General features: G+C 44.5%; 1 protein-coding gene across 2 annotated transcripts in view; it reads right to left on the bottom strand.

The window, feature by feature from the left end:
- LOC118399495 (ubiquitin-conjugating enzyme E2 E2-like) overlaps positions 1 to 16,501 on the bottom strand; it is a 62,343-nt gene that overhangs the window by 5,563 nt on the left and 40,279 nt on the right. For both annotated transcript variants that reach the window (XM_052472206.1, XM_052472205.1), the window contains exon 4: positions 3,329 to 3,461. In XM_052472206.1, the coding sequence (XP_052328166.1) occupies positions 3,329 to 3,461 (133 nt within the window). The remainder of the gene's footprint in view (positions 1 to 3,328; positions 3,462 to 16,501) is intronic.

The raw sequence follows: 16,501 nt of genomic DNA, 5'->3' as shown, positions 1-16,501 counted from the left end.
TGTCCATTGTGCTGCACACAATTTAAACTTAGTCTTGAGTGATGCATGCCAAGATACACCAGAGAGAAGGGACTGTTGATATTGCAACTACACAACTCAAAAGCCGGTTCACCAGTATGAAAGAAATCGCAAACGGCTTGTCTGCTAAAAATTATTTGCCAATTTATCATCTGTCCAGTATCCAGACGACCTGTCCCCAGAGCTTCCTATACAGTTCATCTCTTTCCGTAACATGTTGAGGTCGGCAATTGAGGAGAACGAGAGGCCCCAGTAAAGACGTTACAGAACTGCTGTATTTAAAGCACAACTCCCTTCTGCACAGTTTCCCTGTTATGGATATGGCTGGTCCCCCCGTCCCCCCCCCGTCATTGTCATTTCTGTGGAGAGATCATTTTCTCAAATAAAACTCAGAAATAACGAGCTAAGAAGCATTAGGCTCTCAGTCTGCTTTTGAACACCTGAGAAAGCTCCACTCATTGCACTGGTGCCATCATAGCCTTGACCACGGTATTTGTTCACTGATATCCCCTCGTGGGGCGGCAGGTAGCCTAGTGGTTAGAGCGTTGGACTAGTAACTGAAAGGTTGCAAGAATGAATCCCCGAGCTGACAAGGTAAAAATCGGTTGTTCTGACCCTGAGCAAGGGAGTTAACCCACTGTTCCTAGGTCGTCATTGAAAATAAGAATTTGTTCTTAACTGACTTGCCTAGTTAAATAAAGCTAATATATATATATATATATTTCACTTTTTCAGTCACATTCCTGAAGCCCAAGAGTAGTACACCACCTTGCGGGGGTGTCCGGTATGCCAGTGAACAGAGCCCAGATAGTTTATTCACCAGCTTCTCTCTATCGGTTGTTATTTTTTTCTTTTCAAATCTCTGGGTTCGAGTCCAGGCTCAGTCACAGCCGGCTGCGACCTGGAGGTCCATGGGGCGACGCACAATTGGCCTAGCGTCGTCCAGGTTAGGGAGGGCTTGGCCGGTAGGGACATCCTTGTCTCATCGCGCACTAGCGACTCCTGTGGGGTGCCGGGCGCAGTGTATGCTAACCAGGCCGCTAGGTGCACAGTGTTTCCTCCGACACATTGGTGCGACTGGCTCCCGGGTTGGATGCGCACTGTGTTAAGAAGCAGTGCGGCTTGGTTGGGTTTCAGAGGACGCATAGCTTTCGACCGCCGTCTCTCCCGAGCCCGTATGAGAGTTGTAGCGATGAGACAAGATAGTAACTACTAACAATTGGATACCACAAAATTAGGGAGAAAAAAATTAAATTAAAATAAAGTTATTTCAAAACCTTCCAGCTCTCAAAATATCTTCTCCATGGCAAGCCAGATATCTTTTCAGAATAAAAATAAATAAAAACTAACACATGGGAACACATCCCATCCTTAAATATGCACTAAAAATAAAGATGTACAGTTGAAGTCGGAAGTTTACATAGGTTGGAGTCATTAAAACACGTTTTTCAACCACTCCACAAATGTATCATTGACAAACTATAGTTTTGGCAAGTCGGTTAGGACAGCTACTTTGTGCATGGCACAAGTCATTTTTCCAACAATTGTTTACAGACAGATTATTTCACTTAAAATTCACTGTATCACAATTCCAGTGGGTCAGAAGTTTACATACACTAACTTGACTGTGCCTTTAAACAGCTTGGAAAAATTCCAGAAAATGATGTCATGGCTTTAGAAGCTTCTGATAGGCTAATTGACATATTTTGGGTCAATTGGAGGTGTACCTGTGAATGTATTTCAAGGCCTACCTTCAAACTCAGTGCCTCTTTGCTTGACATCATGGGAAAATCAAAAGAAATCAGCCAAGACCTCAGAAAAAAATTGCAGGACAACAGCAAAGGACCTTGTGAAAATGCTGTAGGAAACAGGCACAGAAGTATCGATATCCACAATAAAAAGAGTCCTATAGCGACATAACCTGAAAGGCCGCTCAGCAAGGAAGAAGCCACTGCTCCAAAACTGCCATAAAAAAGCCAGACTACAGTTTGCAACTGAACATGGGGACAAAGATCGTACTTTTTGAAGAAATGTCCTCTGGTCTGATGAAACAAAAATAGAACTGTTTGGCCATAATGACCATCGTTATGTTCGGAGGAAAAAGGGGTAGGCTTGCAAGCCGAAGAACCCCATCCCAACTGTGACGCACGGGGGTGGCAGCATCATGTTGTGGGGGTGCTTTGCTGCAGGAGGGACTGGTGCACTTCACAAAATAGATGGACCATGAGGGAGGAAAATTATGTGGATATATTGAAGCAACATCTCAAGACATCAGTCAGGAAGTTCAAGCTTGGTCGCGAATGGGTCTTCCAAATGGACAATGACCCCAAGCATACTTCTGGGGCGGCAGGGTAGCCTAGTGGTTAGAGCGTTGGACTAGTAACCGAAAGGTTGCAAGTTCGAATCCCCGAGCTGACAAGGTACAAATCTGTCGTTCTGCCCCTGAACAGGCAGTTAACCCACTGTTCCTAGGCCGTCATTGAAAATAAGAATTTGTAACTTAACTGACTTGCCTGGTAAAATAAAAAACTTCCAAAGTTGTGGCAAAATGGCATAAGGACAACAAAGTCAAGGTATTGGAGTGGCCATCACAAAGCCCTGACCTCAATCCTATAGAAAATGTGGAGGCAGAACTGAAAAAGCATGTGTGATCAAGGAAGCCTAAAAACCTGACTCAGTTACACCAGCTCTGTCAGGAGGAATTCACCCAACTTATTGTGGGAAGGCTACCCAAAACGTTTGACCCAAGTTAAACAATTTAAAGGTAATGCTACCAAATACTAATTGAGTGTATGTAAGCTTCTGACCCACTGGGAATGTGATGAAATAAATAAAAAGCTGAAATAAATCATTCTCTCTACTATTATTCTGACATTTCACATTCTAAAAATAAAGTGGTGATCCTAACTGTCCTAGGCAGGGAATTTTTACTCTGATTAAATGTCAGGAATTGTGAAAAACGGAGTTTAAAGGTATTTGGCTAAGGTGTATGTAAACTTCCGACCCCAACTGTACTTGTCTATTTGTGTTTCAGAGTAGCCATTGATGCACTGTTAATGTTTGTCTCTAAAGTAGCCGGTGTCGTGCAGATGTTTAGTATTACACACCCTCAAAGCCTAACCCAAGGCCCAAATAAAAAATAAAAAATAATTAGTCAACATGGGCTCCTGAGCAAGCACTAGTCTAGCATACATACCTGTGTGTGTGTGTGTGTGTGTGTGTGTGTGTGTGTGTGTGTGTGTGTGTGTGTGTGTGTGTGTGTGTGTGTGTGTGTGTGTGTGTGTGTGAGTGAGCATGCACATGTGTTTACCTTGGGTGGTTTGAAGGGGTAGTCTGGTGTAAAGGCGATATCTAGGAAGAAGACCCCTCCCTCGTACACAGAGCCTGGTGGCCCCAGGATGGTGGATCTCCACTCATAGATGTTGTCTCCTTTCGGACCAGCACTGCAAGGGCACAGAAGAAAGAAATGCAATATACAGAATGTATTTAGAAAGCAGGACATTACATTTTAATTCTGTAACTCAATTCCTGATTCAGCAGTGTGTGTGTTGTGAAAGATAAAGAGAGTAGAAGCCTGAATGATCTCTCTCTTATTATCAACCATTATCAACAAAACTATTCCGTATAACTCCTTTTTACCAGATACATGCCCATGTCATCTCTATGCAGTTATTTACACACACACACACACACACACACACACACACACACACACACACACACACACACACACACACACACACACACACACACACACACACACACACACACACACACACACACACACACAGATTGCCCTCCCTGTAGTACTTGAGAACTACAGTGTAGACTAGAGAGCAGCTGGCTGCTGCCGAGTCTCATTGTTACGTTTCCTCCTCCTACACGTAGTGGAGAGGACTAATAATCAAATCCTATTTTAGAAAGAGAGCGATGGCGAGAGAGGTGGGCCAAAGCAGCGGAAAGAGAGCGAGAGGGGAGGCATTAATGCAATGCGAGTGAGTGTATCACTAAAGCTGTTCATTTGAAACTCTAGTCCATAGTAAAGAGGTAGGCCTCTGTATTTTCTGTCTTGCTCATTTTGGACACAGTGAGGAATTGTGGGAAACAAGTTGAAAGAAAGAAAGAAAGAAAGAAAGAAAGAAAGAAAGAAAGAAAGAGAGAGAGTGTGCCTCCAGGAGACAGACAGCTTGGCAGTAGTAAATAGTTTTGGTCGTGGTCACGGTCTAGGCTGTTGTTGCACAACATGACTTAGTGGTTAGGAGAGATCTATGTTTGTGGGTCAAATCAACCCATTGCTATAGGTGGTTGAGACAGACGTTCCACATGGCACTCTCTCCTAGTCCTCTTATGGTTGGCTAAAATAGTGATTTTCTCCCCTCTCTTCCCACAGTAAGTCTCTAAGCTACAGACCGCATCTGGATATGTTTAGAGCACCAACAGCAACACCCATGTATAACCCAGGCTTGTGGAACCACTGGTTCCCTATCCAGTAACAAAGAAGTACTGTGCTCTATCAATGTTTATGACCTGTCCTCACTCCAGCACCATAGTGGGATGTAAAAGCATAACGCACCATAAAAGTATAAATGGTGTAGAAACAGGCCTCACTGATATCAGAGACGGTTGATGATGTAATATTACTATCACAAAGAGTATTTTTTTCTGCCAGGGCTTCCTCATCCCTCACTCTCCCTACCTTCTCCCTCTGCCCCTCCCTCCCCTATAACATCACACAGTCCCCCCCCCCCCACCCATCCTCCCTCATTGCTCACGGCAGTTCCTGATTCTTTTTTTACTCAGGCGGCAGCTGGGCATCACACGCAAAAAAACAGGAACTATCACAGACTGCTGCAGGGATTGGACAATCCCTCACTACAGAGATGCTTCCTCACTACAGAGATGAGCTCTGAAATGCGCTGGTAGCAGTATGGATAGAGGAGATGTCCCAGACAGACACTGGTAGCAGTATGGATAGAGGAGATGTCCCAGACAGTCAGAGGGAAGTGTTGTATGACAAGAGCATATCCCTGACACCACTACCTCTCCTGTTGCGGGAGGGGAATGTAGAAAGAGAAGAGAGAGTGTCAGAGAGCGAGAGTGAGGCAGAAGAAGGCATGGTGAGCTGTATGCCAGCTGTACTCCAGTTCTCACTAACCTAGCACTTAGAAGAGACGTGTGCTCATTGGATACATGCCCATATCTAAAAGTAGCTTCAGCTATATCTTACACTAGCACACTTCGTACTATCCAGAGAAGGCCTAAGGATTCATAAAAATGTACATATATTTCTATTTCATTTAATCTTTACAATTATTTGAATGATCTAATTTAACTCTTTAGTTTGTGTTAAAAAGAGAAGGGTTAATACTAAAGAGAAACAAATATCCAATCAGGATTTCATTTTGTGGTCTCTGGGTATAAAAATCTAGCTAGCTCAGCCAGCCATTGAATAGGCCTTCAGAAGCTGGATAGAAGGCCTCTGCCATTCAACTGTATTAAAGCAGAATTTGAGTGACAGTAGAATGAACCAATTACATTTTGACTTGCAATGGTTGGGACTGTTTAAAAAAAAGAAGGGGGGAAAAAGGAAGAGGTGTATTGTCTAGGCCTTCTCAATCACATGATCATCATCTGGGGAGTGACACTGTTGTTGTTAGCTGGCTCTCTGAAAATAATGACTGAAACATTGTTGTTGTTACAGCTCTCTTGGTGTTAGTGAGCTCTGAAAATAATGACTGAAACATTGTTGTTGTTACAGCTCTCTTGGTGTTAGCGAGCTCTGAAAATAATGACTGAAACATTGTTGTTACAGCTCTCTTGGTGTTAGCGAGCTCTGAAAATAATGACTGAAACATTGTTGTTGTTACAGCTCTCTTGGTGTTAGCGAGCTCTGAAAATAATGACTGAAACATTGTTGTTGTTACAGCTCTCTTGGTGTTAGCGAGCTCTGAAAATAATGACTGAAACACTGTTGTTACAGCTCTCTTGGTGTTAGCGAGCTCTGAAAATAATGACTGAAACATTGTTGTTGTTACAGCTCCCTTGGTGTTAGCGAGCTCTGAAAATAATGACTGAAACATTGTTGTTGTTACAGCTCCCTTGGTGTTAGCGAGCTCTGAAAATAATGACTGAAACATTGTTGTTGTTACAGCTCTCTTGGTGTTAGCGAGCTCTGAAAATAATGACTGAAACATTGTTGTTGTTACAGCTCCCTTGGTGTTAGCGAGCTCTGAAAATAATGACTGAAACATTGTTGTTGTTACAGCTCCCTTGGTGTTAGCGAGCTCTGAAAATAATGACTGAAACATTGTTGTTGTTACAGCTCTCTTGGTGTTAGCGAGCTCTGAAAATAATGACTGAAACATTGTTGTTGTTACAGCTCTCTTGGTGTTAGCAAGCTCTGAAAATAATGACTGAAACATTGTTGTTGTTACAGCTCTCTTGGTGTTAGCGAGCTCTGAAAATAATGACTGAAACATTGTTGTTGTTACAGCTCCCTTGGTGTTAGCGAGCTCTGAAAATAATGACTGAAACATTGTTGTTGTTACAGCTTCCTTGTTAGCTGGCTCTCTGAAAATAATGACTGAAACACGGTTGTTGTTACAGCTCCCTTGATAGCTCGCTCTCTGAAAATAATGACTGAAACACGGTTGTTGTTACAGCTCTCTTGGCGTTAGCGAGTTCTGAACATAATGACTGAAACACGGTTGTTGTTACAGCTCCCTTGATAGCTAGCTCTCTGAAAATAATGACTGAAACACTTACATTTAAACTTTAGATCACCGGTTAGTGGGATGAACGTGATTTTTTTCCCAAAATCAGCCGGGTCTATGTGTTTGAACAAAAGTGTCTCTCCTTCAGTGCCATGGAGGACACGGATATTACGGTAGCAGTCCTTTCAGCACCATGAGCCTGTCACCTTTGATGTGACACTGTTGTTGTCGCTATTGGTGACAGTGTGATAGTGGTGTTAGCCAATCTTGGTTTGTGTAAACAGTGTGTTTTGTTAGCTGGTCGTATTATTTTATACGGTGTGTCACATATTGTGTCCATGCAGGTCTCTGTGTGTGTGTGTGTGTGTGTGTGTGACAGCCCAATGCACAGCCAGGCCTGTTTGAATCATTTATCATGTCATCACTAGAAATAGAATGGCCCGACTACAGAAGATGTGATGTCGGGCGCATTAAGTGATGCTACATTTCTGTTATTTTCTTGATTCCTTAATTTTTTTCATCCCTCTGAAGTCCTAGGTCCTATAGTCACAGTTCACCACTGCTACATTTACATTTACATTTAAGTAATTTAGCAGACGCTCTTATCCAGAGCGACTTACAAATTGGTGCATTCACCTTATGCTATTCATGGAGTGTTATATTATATGTGAAGTGTTGTGTGTTTTTAGGCTCAAGGGTACTGCATGGATGGCAACAAATCACAAGGGAATAACAAATCACAAAGGAGCATATCCTGAGTGCCTACCCTGCATAACTCCATGAGAGAGGATGACACACCAGCAGACAGACAGACACACACACAGACTGTGGTAGTACAGCAGTCTTACCATGTACTTATACTCCATGGAAAGCTAATCCCTCCCATTCCAGATTATGGGCTAACTGGATTATACCTGCCTATGGATATATGATATTGTACCAGCTAGCTACCTCAGCACAGAGACACATTGCAAACCCAATCCCTACACCTGTCAGTTATCGCTCTCCTCTCCCCCTACTCCCCCCCCACTCTCCTCTCCCTTGCTCTCACCTTGTTTCACTAACACATTGATTAACCTTAATATTAACCGTGACCTTGTGATTGTGGTTCAATCATCCCTGTGATTGCTATGACCTTTGACCTGGTCTAACCTATTAAAATGTCCATCCAGATTGGAATGCCATTACTCTGATTCTACATCGATCTCTGTGATGTCAATCATCATCAAAAGAGGGAACCTACAAGGTGGTTATTATTGACTGGTCAACGTGAATTGGTTACATCGTCTTTCATTGGTGTCATAAACGCCTTGATGATGCTTCAGTTAGAGCAGGTCTAGCCTGAGGACCATAAGTAAACCAATCATCAACGCATGCACACACACACACACACACACACACACACACACACACACACACACACACACACACACACACACACACACACACACAGATCATTGAGTCTCCTTCATAATAAAGCATCAGCTTGAGGTCACTGTTAAAGGCCCAGAAAGAGGATAAAACACCCAAATCCCTCCGACAGAAAAGCTATTTTCAGTCTTTTGTTCCTTCCAGCTAAAAGGCCTGTGTCTGCTTGTTATTGGTCTTTATGTGTCCTCATTTGGCCAGCTGATTGCTCACAATGCACAGATCCTCAGGAGCAAAATGCAGGCTGGGAAGAGGGAGAAGAAAGGGGATAAGAGTGGGGAGAGAGAGAGAGCGAGCGAGCGAGACAAGGGAGAAAGAAAGAGATCTGATGCCCTTTGACCTTTCAATGAGCAGTAAACCAATTGTGTCCCCATTGTCTTGGGCCCCATTGCCGACCAACCCATCCCTGGAGAATGTGTGTGTGTGCGCTCGTTCCGTGATTGGAATAAATACTGAATTGCTAACAGTCATGCATCAATGGTTTGTAATTTGGTTCATAACTACCACTTGTATGACATCCACCAATGTAATTATTGTAAACAGATCATGTGGAAATCAAGTGACAACTTTATTAGTTACATATTGCAGACAGTATCAGCCAGACACACGCTTACTCAACTTACCCCCATATAAAGAGAGAATTATCAACTTCAATCAGCAGAAGGGAATAAAATCAACTATTTTGCTTTGTGAATGATTTGGTATGACAAGATCTAGACATTTAAAACGGTAATTTCCCATTGAGTCGACATATGCAGGTTTAACTATGAATGTGGTCTTTGGAAACGTGATAACATTGCGGTTTTTCCCAGCTATGCACGTTTTAAAGACAATCGGACTGAATCTGGCCCACTTTCGGGTAACTCTCTTAGTGCAGTCACAAGCTTCATAACCATCAACCTTCTCTTTTTCGCCTCCTGCTCCTCCCCTGAACGACATCAAAAGAGAGTCTGTCTGCGTCTCTCCATTTCTGTCTCTGTCGTCTGGGTTATGTTTAAAAACGCCCTAGCTACAGCAGCCCATTATCCCTCTGAATATTTTGCTGCTCTGTAAATAAATAGACAAGAAGCTCCCAGTCCAGGTTATTACCTGCACCCCAAGCTTCCCCAGTGATCACTTGAGTGATGATAACCTCTCAGGTTGCCATTACTACACAGAACGGATCATTCATTAACATTAACGTGTAGGTGTTAAAACACTAACAGTGAGCAATAAAACAGACTGCAGAGAGTGGGAGTCAGAGGAAGACAGAGAGAAAGATTGGAGAACAGGAGATGTCAACACACACACACAAAGGAAGAGAGATCAACTGGAGCACAGCTGTCTGACCGCCTACTTAACCATAGCGAGTGAAGATGAGTTTGAGGCAGACCGGGTGGACCAGGGTCCCTAGGGTTTAGAGCTGAGCGGACGTGTGGAGACAGACAGTGATCTGAGGAGGACGTCAAATCAAACAGCTTGAATGTAGAGTATTATACACTCTTTATTGGTTCCACAACTACCATTGTTCTGCCTGCTTGACCCTATCCCCTCCTCTCTTCTCCAGACCATTTCCGGAGACCTTCTCCCTTACCTCACCTCGCTCATCAACTCATCCCTGACCGCTGGCTACGTCCCTCCCGTCTTCAAAAGAGCGAGAGTTGCACCCCTTCTGAAAAAACCTACACTCGATCCCTCCGATGTCAACAACTACAGACCAGTATCCCTTCTCTCTTTTCTCTCCAAAACTCTTGAGCGTGCCGTCCTTGGCCAGCTCTACCGCTATCTCTCTCAGAATGACCTTCTTGATCCAAATCAGTCAGGTTTCAAGACTAGTCATTCAACTGAGACTGCTCTTCTCTGTATCACGGAGGCGCTCCGCACTGCTAAAGCTAACTCTCTCTCCTCTGCTCTCATCCTTCTAGACCTATCGGCTGCCTTCGATACTGTGAACCATCAGATCCTCCTCTCCACCCTCTCCGAGTTGGGCATCTCCGGCGCGGCCCACGCTTGGATTGCGTCCTACCTGACAGGTCGCTCCTACCAGGTGGCGTGGCGAGAATCTGTCTCCTCACCACGCGCTCTCACCACTGGTGTCCCCCAGGGCTCTGTTCTAGGCCCTCTCTTATTCTCGCTATACACCAAGTCACTTGGCTCTGTCATAACCTCACATGGTCTCTCCTATCATTGCTATGCAGACGACACACAATTAATCTTCTCCTTTCCCCCTTCTGATGACCAGGTGGCGAATCGCATCTCTGCATGTCTGGCAGACATATCAGTGTGGATGACGGATCACCACCTCAAGCTGAACCTCAGCAAGACGGAGCTCCTCTTCCTCCCGGGGAAGGACTGCCCGTTCCATGATCTCGCCATCACGGTTGACAACTCCATTGTGTCCTCCTCCCAGAGCGCTAAGAACCTTGGCGTGATCCTGGACAACACCCTGACGTTCTCAACTAACATCAAGGCGGTGTCCCGTTCCTGTAGGTTCATGCTCTACAACATCCGCAGAGTACGACCCTGCCTCACACAGGAAGCGGCGCAGGTCCTAATCCAGGCACTTGTCATCTCCCGTCTTGACTACTGCAACTCGCTGTTGGCTGGGCTCCCTGCCTGTGCCATTAAACCCCTACAACTCATCCAGAACGCCGCAGCCCGTCTGGTGTTCAACCTTCCCAAGTTCTCTCACGTCACCCCGCTCCTCCGCTCTCTCCACTGGCTTCCAGTTGAAGCTCGCATCCGCTACAAGACCATGGTGCTCGCCTACGGAGCTGTGAGGGGAACGGCACCTCAGTACCTCCAGGCCCTGATCAGGCCCTACACCCAAACAAGGGCACTGCGTTCATCCACCTCTGGCCTGCTCGCCTCCCTACCACTGAGGAAGTACAGTTCCCGCTCAGCCCAGTCAAAACTGTTCGCTGCTCTGGCCCCCCAATGGTGGAACAAACTCCCTCACGACGCCAGGACAGCGGAGTCAATCACCACCTTCCGGAGACACCTGAAACCCCACCTCTTCAAGGAATACCTAGGATAGGGTAAGTAAGGGTAAGTAATCCTTCTCACCCCCCCAACAAGATTTAGATGCAAGTGGCTGTTCCACTGGTTGTCATAGGTGTTTGCACCAATTTGTAAGTCGCTCTGGATAAGAGCGTCTGGTAAATGACTTAAATGTAAATGTAAATGTAAGGAGACTCTATAGCAATCCCTATCCAGCAACACGCACACAAACGGTCTACAAGCTCTCAAATCTCATACACACTTCAAAAACCATTGTAAAAGCTATATAAGTGCTCCTTCCTACGCAGCGTAAGATCAGTGAGAGCAAAGCCAGAGCCATGATTCCTGCTACTTAATTTGGAATTTTAAAACATTGTTTGATAAAATATTGAATTGGGCCTTTACTGCTGTAGCCCATAGAAATGCATTGAATAACACATTCATCAATGGCAAAACAGACATTCCTTATGATTTATTTTTTGGTTTTGAAGTGTCTGTCCTTTATCATATCATACTTCCATAAAAAAATGTAACCTGTATCGGGTTACCTTCAGATGAGTCCCGCAAAACGGACGACACCATCATGTTCGTGAGAGTCTCCCCGTTTCATAGTGGGATCATGTTAGTTCGTATCCCAAATGGTTCGGAGACTACAGGCAGATGTTGGCGCATCGGCGAGTCAGACATTCAGACGCCCGTTCGGACACAACAGACGCCCGTTCGGACACTACAACACATTTTTGATGAATTTCTGGGTTGTCTCCTGGTCTAACAAAACAGCGCTGTAGGCAGATGCAGTGGATGGAGCCAATACAAAATAGATATTTTGGGATTTTTGTATTATGTCAATCGACTCTAGGGGTTTTAAAATATATAAATAAATATATGCCATTTAGCAGACGCTTTTATCCAAAGCGACTTACAGAGTGTGCAACACTCAAGTAATGATGCAGCCAGGCAAGTCAAAAGAAATGATGCAGCCAGGCAAGTCAAAAGTAATGATGTAGCCAGGCAAGTCAAAAGTAATGATGCAGCCAGGCAAGTCAAAAGTAATGATGCAGCCAGGCAAGTCAAAAGTAATGATGCAGCCAGGCAAGTCAAAAGTAATGATGCAGCCAGGCAAGTCAAAAGTAATGATGCAGCCAGGCAAGTCAAAAGTAATGATGCAGCCAGGCAAGTCAAAAGTAATGATGCAGCCAGGCAAGTCAGAAGTAATGATGCAGCCAGGCAAGTCAAAAGTAATGATGCAGCCAGGCAAGTCAAAAGTAATGATGCAGCCAGGCAAGTCAAAAGAAATGATGCAGCCAGGCAAGTCAAAAGTAATGATGCAGCCAGGCAAGTCAAAAGTAATGATGCAGCCAGGCAAGTCAAAAGTAATGATGCAGCCAGGCAAGTCAAAAGTAATGATGCAGCCAGGCAAGTCAAACGTAATGATGCAGCCAGGCAAGTCAAAAGTAATGATGCAGCCAGGCAAGTCAAAAGTAATGATGCAGCCAGGCAAGTCAAAAGTAATGATGCAGCCAGGCAAGTCAAAAGTAATGATGCAGCCAGGCAAGTCAAACGTAATGATGCAGCCAGGCAAGTCAAAAGTAATGATGCAGCCAGGCAAGTCAAAAGTAATGATGCAGCCAGGCAAGTCAAAAGTAATGATGCAGCCAGGCAAGTCAAAAGTAATGATGCAGCCAGGCAAGTCAAACGTAATGATGCAGCCAGGCAAGTCAAAAGTAATGATGCAGCCAGGCAAGTCAAAAGTAATGATGCAGCCAGGCAAGTCAAAAGTAATGATGCAGCCAGGCAAGTCAAAAGTAATGATGCAGCCAGGCAAGTCAAAAGTAATGATGCAGCCAGGCAAGTCAAAAGTAATGATGTAGCCAGGCAAGTCAAAAGTAATGATGCAAGTCAAAAGTAATGATGCAGCCAGGCAAGTCAAACGTTATGATGCAGCCAGGCAAGTCAAAAGTAATGATGCAGCCAGGCAAGTCAAAAGTAATGATGCAGCCAGGCAAGTCAAACGTTATGATGCAGCCAGGCAAGTCAAAAGTAATGATGCAGCCAGGCAAGTCAAAAGTAATGATGCAGCCAGGCAAGTCAAAAGTAATGATGCAGCCAGGCAAGTCAAAAGTAATGATGCAGCCAGGCAAGTCAAAAGTAATGATGCAGCCAGGCAAGTCAAAAGTAATGATGCAGCCAGGCAAGTCAAAAGTAATGATGCAGCCAGGCAAGTCAAAAGTAATGATGCAGCCAGGCAAGTCAAAAGTAATGATGCAGCCAGGCAAGTCAAACGTTATGATGCAGCCAGGCAAGTCAAACGTTATGATGCAGCCAGGCAAGTCAAAATTATGATGCAGCCAGGCAAGTCAAAAGTAATGATGCAGCCAGGCAAGTCAAAATTATGATGCAGCCAGGCAAGTCAAAAGTTATGATGCAGCCAGGCAAGTCAAAATGATTGATGCAGCCAGGCAAGTCAAAATTATGATGCAGCCAGGCAAGTCAAAAGTAATGATGCAAGTCAAAAGTAATGATGCAGCCAGGCAAGTCAAAAGTAATGATGCAGCCAGGCAAGTCAAAAGTAATGATGCAGCCAGGCAAGTCAAAAGTAATGATGCAGCCAGGCAAGTCAAACGTTATGATGCAGCCAGGCAAGTCAAAATGATGATGCAGCCAGGCAAGTCAAAATGATGATGCAGCCAGGCAAGTCAAAATGATGATGCAGCCAGGCAAGTCAAAAGTAATGATGCAGCCAGGCAAGTCAAAAGTAATGATGCAGCCAGGCAAGTCAAAAGTAATGATGCAGCCAGGCAAGTCAAAATTATGATGCAGCCAGGCAAGTCAAAATTATGATGCAGCCAGGCAAGTCAAAATTATGATGCAGCCAGGCAAGTCAAAATTATGATGCAGCCAGGCAAGTCAAACGTTATGATGCAGCCAGGCAAGTCAAACGTTATGATGCAGCCAGGCAAGTCAAAAGTAATGATGCAGCCAGGCAAGTCAAAAGTAATGATGCAGCCAGGCAAGTCAAAAGTAATGATGCAGCCAGGCAAGTCAAAAGTAATGATGCAGCCAGGCAAGTCAAAATTATTGATGCAGCCAGGCAAGTCAAAAGTAATGATGCAGCCAGGCAAGTCAAAAGTTATGATGCAGCCAGGCAAGTCAAAAGTTATGATGCAGCCAGGCAAGTCAAAAGACATGATGCAGCCAGGCAAGTCAAAAGACATGATGCAGCCAGGCAAGTCAAAAGTATTCATGCAGCCAGGCAAGTCAAAAGTATTCATGCAGCCAGGCAAGTCAAAAGTAATGATGCAGCCAGGCAAGTCAAAAAAAATGATGCAGTCAGGCAAGTCAAAAGTAATGATGCAGCCAGGCAAGTCAAAAGTAATGATGCAGCCAGGCAAGTCAAAAGTAATGATGCAGCCAGGCAAGTCAAAAGAAATGATGCAGCCAGGCAAGTCAAAAGAAATGATGCAGCCAGGCAAGTCAAACGAAATGATGCAGCCAGGCAAGTCAAAAGAAATTATGCAGCCAGGCAAGTCAAAAGTAATGATGCAGCCAGGCAAGTCAAAATAAATGGTGCAGCCAGGCAAGTCAAACGAAATGATGCAGCCAGGCAAGTCAAAAGAAATGATGCAGCCAGGCAAGTCAAAAGTAATGATGCAGCCAGGCAAGTGAAAAGTAATGATGCAGCCAGGCAAGTCAAACGTTATGATGCAGCCAGGCAAGTCAAACGTTATGATGCAGCCAGGCAAGTCAAAATGATTGATGCAGCCAGGCAAGTCAAAATGATGATGCAGCCAGGCAAGTCAAAAGTAATGATGCAAGTCAAAAGTAATGATGCAGCCAGGCAAGTCAAAAGTAATGATGCAGCCAGGCAAGTCAAAAGTAATGATGCAGCCAGGCAAGTCAAAAGTAATGATGCAGCCAGGCAAGTCAAACGTTATGATGCAGCCAGGCAAGTCAAAATTATGATGCAGCCAGGCAAGTCAAAATTATGATGCAGCCAGGCAAGTCAAAATTATGATGCAGCCAGGCAAGTCAAAATTATGATGCAGCCAGGCAAGTCAAAAGTAATGATGCAGCCAGGCAAGTCAAAAGTAATGATGCAGCCAGGCAAGTCAAAATTATGATGCAGCCAGGCAAGTCAAAATTATGATGCAGCCAGGCAAGTCAAAATTATGATGCAGCCAGGCAAGTCAAAATTATGATGCAGCCAGGCAAGTCAAAATTATGATGCAGCCAGGCAAGTCAAAATTATGATGCAGCCAGGCAAGTCAAACGTTATGATGCAGCCAGGCAAGTCAAAAGTAATGATGCAGCCAGGCAAGTCAAAAGTTATGATGCAGCCAGGCAAGTCAAAAGTTATGATGCAGCCAGGCAAGTCAAACGTTATGATGCAGCCAGGCAAGTCAAAAGTAATGATGCAGCCAGGCAAGTCAAAAGTTATGATGCAGCCAGGCAAGTCAAAAGTTATGATGCAGCCAGGCAAGTCAAAAGTTATGATGCAGCCAGGCAAGTCAAAAGTAATGATGCAGCCAGGCAAGTCAAAAGTAATGATGCAGCCAGGCAAGTCAAAAGTAATGATGCAGCCAGGCAAGTCAAAAGTTATGATGCAGCCAGGCAAGTCAAAAGACATGATGCAGCCAGGCAAGTCAAAATTATTGATGCAGCCAGGCAAGTCAAAAGTATTGATGCAGCCAGGCAAGTCAAAAGTAATGATGCAGCCAGGCAAGTCAAAAGACATGATGCAGCCAGGCAAGTCAAAAGAAATGATGCAGCCAGGCAAGTCAAAAGTAATGATGCAGCCAGGCAAGTCAAACATTATGATGCAGCCAGGCAAGTCAAATGAAATGATGCAGCCAGGCAAGTCAAATGAAATGATGCAGCCAGGCAAGTCAAAAGAAATGATGCAGCCAGGCAAGTCAAAAGTAATGATGCAGCCAGGCAAGTCAAAAGTAATGATGCAGCCAGGCAAGTCAAAAGAAATGATGCAGCCAGGCAAGTCAAAAGAAATGAGTGCATGAAGCAAATTAATAATATGCGAGAACTGGCCCCTCTGGTTGTTCACAGATCCCAAGGAGAAGGATAGGGAGAGAGGGTGGCATTTCTCTCATCTCCACACTGTGCACACACAGCAATGTGTGTATGTGTTTGTGTGTGTGTGTGTGTGTGTGTGTGTGTGTGTGTTAGTCCATGTGCTGTGTGTGGAAGGGGGAGAGCTGGCGGCACAAGACCAGGCAGCCAGACCTGCAGACTCAGCGGTTGTGAGAATTTCCAGAGGAGCTTGTTACTTCTCACTAATTAGTCTACAAGGACTTAGCTTCTGATTACCGGCCCTGTTAAATAAAGGTTCAATAAAAAATTACAATTCT

The sequence above is a fragment of the Oncorhynchus keta genome, chromosome 20, assembly GCF_023373465.1.
Source record: "Oncorhynchus keta strain PuntledgeMale-10-30-2019 chromosome 20, Oket_V2, whole genome shotgun sequence".
NCBI lineage: Eukaryota > Metazoa > Chordata > Actinopteri > Salmoniformes > Salmonidae > Oncorhynchus > Oncorhynchus keta.
This window is presented reverse-complemented; position numbering and strand designations above follow the sequence as displayed.